This window comes from Spodoptera frugiperda, chromosome 29 (genome assembly GCF_023101765.2).
Source record: "Spodoptera frugiperda isolate SF20-4 chromosome 29, AGI-APGP_CSIRO_Sfru_2.0, whole genome shotgun sequence".
In the NCBI taxonomy this organism is placed as follows: Eukaryota; Metazoa; Arthropoda; class Insecta; order Lepidoptera; family Noctuidae; genus Spodoptera; species Spodoptera frugiperda.
Window position 1 is genome coordinate 4020959 of NC_064240.1, and position 6418 is coordinate 4027376.

The 6418-nt window shown below is 39.2% G+C and overlaps 1 protein-coding gene across 8 annotated transcripts in view; it reads left to right on the forward strand.

The window, feature by feature from the left end:
• LOC118268129 (uncharacterized) overlaps positions 1-6087 on the forward strand; it is a 104574-nt gene extending 98487 nt beyond the window's left edge. For 4 of the 8 annotated variants that reach the window (XM_050706259.1, XM_050706257.1, XM_050706258.1 and 1 more), the window contains 5 exons: positions 49-75; positions 1908-2039; positions 2715-2834; positions 2916-2971; positions 4417-6087. In XM_050706259.1, the coding sequence (XP_050562216.1) occupies positions 49-75; positions 1908-2039; positions 2715-2834; positions 2916-2971; positions 4417-5011 (930 nt within the window). In that variant the 3' untranslated portion in view covers positions 5012-6087. The other 4 variants (XM_050706260.1, XM_050706261.1, XM_050706264.1 and 1 more) reach the window with 3 other exon arrangements.
• The last annotated feature ends 331 nt before the right edge of the window (positions 6088-6418 follow it).

A 6418-nucleotide genomic window follows, 5' to 3' on the forward strand; every position in this document is an offset into this window, starting at 1 on the left:
GTAATGTATTTGTTTATTTGGTTGCATCGCCTTGTTTGCCGCACGCAGCCTGGGGAGGAGCATCATTCGATGAGTGTAAGTAACCCTGCCTATGCAATACAGCACTTATGCACTGCACTATACGACGCTGAATGTATGAAACTGTTTTATGGCAAAATTTACCTAATAACACCGCTTTAAAATGCATTATCCTTCAATTTTATATACTATGTTCAATTGTGTATTGCTACGAGTACTTCCTGATTAAATCACAAGGTCATTGTCTTAACAAATGTTATATTTATTCAAATTAATTGCGGTTTTGGATGAGGTAAGATTGTTAATCTTTGTAGGCTAGATTTAAGCCGAATCTCTTGTTGTTAAACTCATTCTTACTTTCTATTTTCTTGTTTAAACCTTACACAATGCATTTACCTAACAGTCGTAGGTGTTCAGTTATGTTTCTCAGTTATATCACGAAGCAAATGATATGAATTCACATTCATTATGTTATGTTCTTTATTTTTATATCTTGAAGTCCGTTATATACAAAACTACGATTGTAATTATCATTCTCACATCATATAAAAGTTTATACTTAAAGTTGTACCTTATAAAATATGTAAATAAAACAATGTAGGTACTTGGTACTAGGAATCTAAGGGCACTTAGGTTTCTCATGAAAAACAAAAGACAAAAGTTACTTTACCTAAGTTAAAGTTGTTAAATTGAAACTTTTTCTTAAAAGCAAACATAAACGCTTAGGGATACTTAATTTCGTCTACCCACTTAGGTACCATTATTTATTTATCTAAATTTTAATAACTTTGCAACTTTTAGCACTGTTTTGCTAGCTTGGGTACTTTTACATTCTTGAGTCCACATATTATTTAAATAAATGTTCGCCCACACTAGGATTTTCTAATCTATCTGTAAAGAAGGTTGATTATGATAGATCTTCATTCTTGAGTTTCGTATACAATGGTTTGGGTATTTGGTCACTTATATGTAGAAGTAGTTACAATAGTAGGAATATACAATGCCTCAAACTCCCTATTTAGAGAGGAATGGCCATAATCTCAAGTCTGGCATTTAGGCGGATTGAGGACGCAGATAGGTCAACTGGTCAAGGCTAATACTAAATTGTAAAGAAGTAAATCCGATAAACGGTTTATTATATCTGAAATTAAAAAAAAAACAATATAACATCTGTAATGTAAAAGCTACATCTAGGGCTCTTACTTCAGTATTCAATCAAAATAGTTCTTGAAAATATGCTTTTGAAAATTAGCATATTCTGAAAGCCCTTACAACCGGATTGTTTGACAAAGCATAAGAATGCATAAATAATGGTCCTTAAGAACGGGCAGTGAACACCTGAGTCAACTAGGTAGCAAATTGTGTACTTTGAAGTCTACTTAACTACTTACTTTTAAATGAAATGTTAAAACACCGCGTCGAAGAAATATTGCTTATTTTCTGTCTCATCTTAACAGAGGCCAAGTATGGTAGCTTCCATGATTAGTTACTATCACAAATGTTCGCACAAGTGCTACCACCATGCAAAGGTTATATCAGATTCAATTTTGGGGTTGGTTTAGCAAAAAATTGGACTCGTTATACATTTCCTGTAAATTAGGGTAGTAGGTAGTGGAGACATGATTTTACATTTAAGTAACATCTGGCTTTCGGGGAATACATAGCGTAATCTTATGTCAAAATGTTAATTATTACATTAATTTAAACTAAGCCTCCTTACACAGTGGTTGACCGTCCAGGCGGTTCGTATTGCCTAACAACGCGGTTGTAGAGCGGTCAATCGCTAGTGCGTAAGGGGTCTAACTGGAATATTTGGTGGAAGTTTATTTTGTCTATCACGAAGACATTAAACAATTAGAAGGTTCAAAGTTTGTAATTTCCATACACAGAGCGAAACTCTCGACCCGTTGCTGGCGGCGTGCGCGGAGAGCCCCGCGCGCGGCAACGGGCGCCGCCCCCCCGCCTCGCCGCTGCACCCCGACGCCTGCGCAGAGATGCGCCGACAAATACTCTACCTGCAGGTGAGCAACTACCACAGATCACTTTTTTAAAATGGGGTATATCATCCAGAGCCTTCTCTCGCCAGGCTCTAACTGACTACACTACCAAAGATCTTACCATCAATATATTAGCCGGTACGAACGATCCACCTTCTCAAGAAGAAGCACAAATCAATCACAAAATATGAAACACAATATGAAAAGGTTTTTTTGATAAGAAGACGTTTGACAGGGAGGATTAAAAGGACATTTTACTGATCCCCTCATCCCGTAATGCTTGGGATTCAATTTTTCTTACATTCTCCTCTGCCAAAAATTTTTCCTCATAAATCCTTTAACACATTGCGTGATTATTCTTTTCATTTATCCCTATCTAAATTCAGTAGCCGTACTGTCACATTATTTTCGAATTTAAGTTAATATGTTAGTAAGTTTGTCTAAGTAAAAAAAATTATATACAACTTCGTAACGAATGTTTTCGGTTTAAATACTTAATATACCTACTCATGTACATAATTATCTAACGACAAACTCGACTAGTTTCGAGACGCGCTAGGAGCTCATATTCATGAAAAGCGTTGCACGACACACGACGCGGCGAACGCCGAACCGCGAAGTAATAAGTAATAATTAATGAATATGTTTCACGAGAGTTATAATACACTAATACTTACTGAATACCATAAATATTTGCAGAGTCAGTTAGAGGAGCGTGACCGGTTGGTGCGCGTCCTGCAACAACAGATGCTTCGCATGGCCGAGAGCCACGAGCCGAGGCAGGACGACACGTGCAACGTGGCCACACAAACCGACCGGGTAAGGGAAACACAAACACAACATAAGTACACTAATACACATTACAATATTCCAACCAACAATTCCGTGTTTCTATTCCAGTTGCGGCCGCCGATGAGCTCGGCGTTAACGAGTTCTGACAATTCCGGATTAGTGAGGTAACAAAACAAACAATAAATGTTATAATACAATACACCGTATTACACACACTGTGTGCAACACTTAACTATTGCTTCAACATTATTCCATACCGCTACCTCACTTTCTATTTACTTAGTCATACCAACTTTCCTTTCCTATTTATTCCACACTATCAAATATGTTTATTTATTGTTTTAGGTATATCTTCGCAACAGTAAAGTCCATGTTACATACACTGCACTCATCCATCATTGTAATGTACATACCACCCAGCATCCCCTTATACATGTCCCAATATAGAGATCATTGCTCATCACTCGTACAACACACCCTGACTAGAAGCCAGACATTAGTATCCAACCTAAACAATTCGAAATGGGTCATCATATTCAAAGACTACATGAATAAAAAAATGACATTTGCACCAACATCAATGTGTAGAATCACTTTAACACTATCCCCCTATTTCACTGGTATTTTCATCTGATTTAATTATCCTTGTTCATTTATATTTATCTATGTAATCAACAAGAGTCGATTCATCTGTTATCATCTATAATTTGTCATCATCATTATCAGGTCCTTCAAAATTGTTCATTTTGTTCTAATTTTCCTCACATGCTGCTTTAAATTCCGAATTGGATTTTCGTTGAAAATTCTCGTGATGTTGGATATTGGACGCGGCAGTTTCCACTTGGGTGGAGGGAGGGTTCGTCCGTCGGATCAGGTAGCGTGGCTCGACTGCTTGCTCGCTGTTTGCCTCTTGTGTTCCGTCAATGTGTTGTGCTTACTGCATCTCTTGTACCGGACCAACGACGATGCCGTGTTTCTGGTCTCTGATAGGGACATCGACGAGTATTGCTACAAATACATCAAGTGATCCGTCACTGCGCTAGTATGCATGAAGATTGAACATGGTGCGGTAATAGGAAAATACGTCCGTAATGTAAATAGTATGTTTTGTGACTAGGTGTGACACTAAAAGGCTTGCAAACACAATAATGCAAGGTTTGGTGATCGGTTGGCTGTGATAGTGAAACTGATGGTGCTAGAACTGACATAAAGTCTTAGCATGGAGTGTCTATGGGTTTGGTTTGAAGAGCACGGCACTGTTAGCACGTATCGATTAGGATCAAGTAGCTTACTTGTCAAACTATTAGTGACGACTGTTGTGTTGTTTGACTGTAGGTAGTCGTGTGGTTTCCTACATTTGTACTGTAACATTAATTTTAATATTTGAATTTACTTTGATTATGAATTATATCTCTGTGTTGCACGCTGCCCCGGCAGAACATAAAGGTGAGGTTCACATAAAATAAGAAGAATATCTCTACAATAGCTAAAATAAACCAAGTACCACGTATTCTTCCCTAATGTATTAACAAAATATGTAGTAGCAATTAAAAAAGAAACTGCTCTATTACATGAACAATCATTGCTAATATTGTCGTTACTTTCGCAGTTGGAATGAACAAGCTAGCGTGAGGAAGCTGCCGTCTTACAGTGAAGCACAAAAGACTAAGAGACCTGTTACCAACGGGACTGTGAACAAATGCCAGTGCGGTGTTAGGAAAGTGAACGGACTCAGTAACACGGACGAGCCCGTGCAGCTGCGGCCCAGCAGCCGCGTGGGCAGCAAGTACCTGCAGGCCGTGGCGGGCGACGGGCGGCGCTACCTGCGGCGCGACCAGTCGCTGGGCGAGCGCCACGAGCGCCGCGCGCCGCCCGCCGCGCGCTCGCGCTCCATCGAGAACTTCCAGCAGCAGCCGTTCGCGCTCGGCCGCCACACGTCGCACGGCGAGCTCGCCACGAGCCACACGTCGCACGGCGAGCTCGCGGCGCGCCACACGTCGCACGGCGAGCTCAGCGAGGCGCGCCGCAGCCCGGGGCTCACGGGCCAGTCCACCGACACCGACTGCAGCTCCGACGGCGGGTACAAGTCGCTGCCCTCCTCCATCAACTGCAGCGCCTCGCCCAAGAAGGTCAGCGGCATCCCGCGGAGGTCTATCGAACAAAAATTCCTTTCCACTAAACATGTCAAAGCGAGTGCTATATGAAGTGACGTTTCCGTTTATTCCCCGCATTGTTGTGATATTATTTTGAATCGGTTTGCTGGGCAGTGTCCGGACATGATGTATCCAAGTTCCGCTCGTATGTTATGTACCGATGACGTCAGTCCATCTGCCCCGACTGTCTGGACACTGTCCGCAGGTGCGACGTGTGTGACTGCGATTGTGACGTCACTAACGTAGTGACGTCACTAGGGCGCTAGAGCAACGCTTGTTCGCATTTATTTCCTCTCATCGTAAAGCTAATTAATTAAGCTACGTTTAGTTGAACGATGCCAAATTATATCGATGTTATAGTTTGATCTAATATCCTAAAATCGTATTGTAAGATTTTAGTTTGACGAGAAATTAAATATTTCATAATCCGATGCTTAGTGCATTTTATTTTATTGTAATCAAACGAATATTGACCTCCTGTATAATACAGTTAGTGGATTACCTTAAACGGAAACTAATTTTGTAGATTTAATTTACAAATTTGTATACAGGCGATAAAGTTATCTTAGATTTTCTATGGTAGACAAACTAGTAAATAAAGCTGTCATATGTGATAAGAGTGGCTGTAAGACCTTATATTTAATTTATACCTACGACATGATATCTTCCCTATTGTTAATCACTGAGTATGGTTACTTGTGTATCGGACGTGACATAATCAAAATTAACTTATTCATGTTTTACGAACATTAATTTGCTGTGTAAAGTTATTTAGACAAAGTAGGTATCAAATAGGTACAAACATCACTCGCTTGTAAGGCATTTTAAATACAGATGTCATTTTAAAGCATTTGTCGAATCAATGTTAATGTAATTTAATATTTAAACTTAGTAAAACGTAATCTTCTGCAGAGCCTAAAGTTAAGTATCCTATATTGATACCTAGAACGGTTACCTACGTATGTACTTCAGGAATATATTTCAATTTATTGTGTACTTATGGCTACTTGTATCTATCCAATATATTGCGCTTTCCTACGTTAGTTATGTAAGTCTAAGCCCACTAGCTTTAGTAAAGATTATTTAATTTAAAAATTGAAGTTGTTTCAATAAATAATTTTAATTTTTGTTCGTTTTTCTTTTTGTATTACTTATAAATTTCGATCTATTTTATTTATTAGGTTGTAGGACTATTCGACAAAGGTTACTCGACTAGTTTCAAGCAACATCAGGGGCCCATGATAAGAAGCAATCATGCGCGTCGAGCTCGCCTTCGCGTTGCTGTCGGCAACTATTCGAAGTGACGTGAAAAAGCCGTACAATCAAATTAACAAGAATAATTCTGTAAGTATAAAAGGTATCAACATTAAAAAGATATGGAAATTCAATGGATTCCATACTACGCTGAATTGAAAATGTACATAGCTTCGTCTCTTTATTCACCATTCGTCAGTTTAT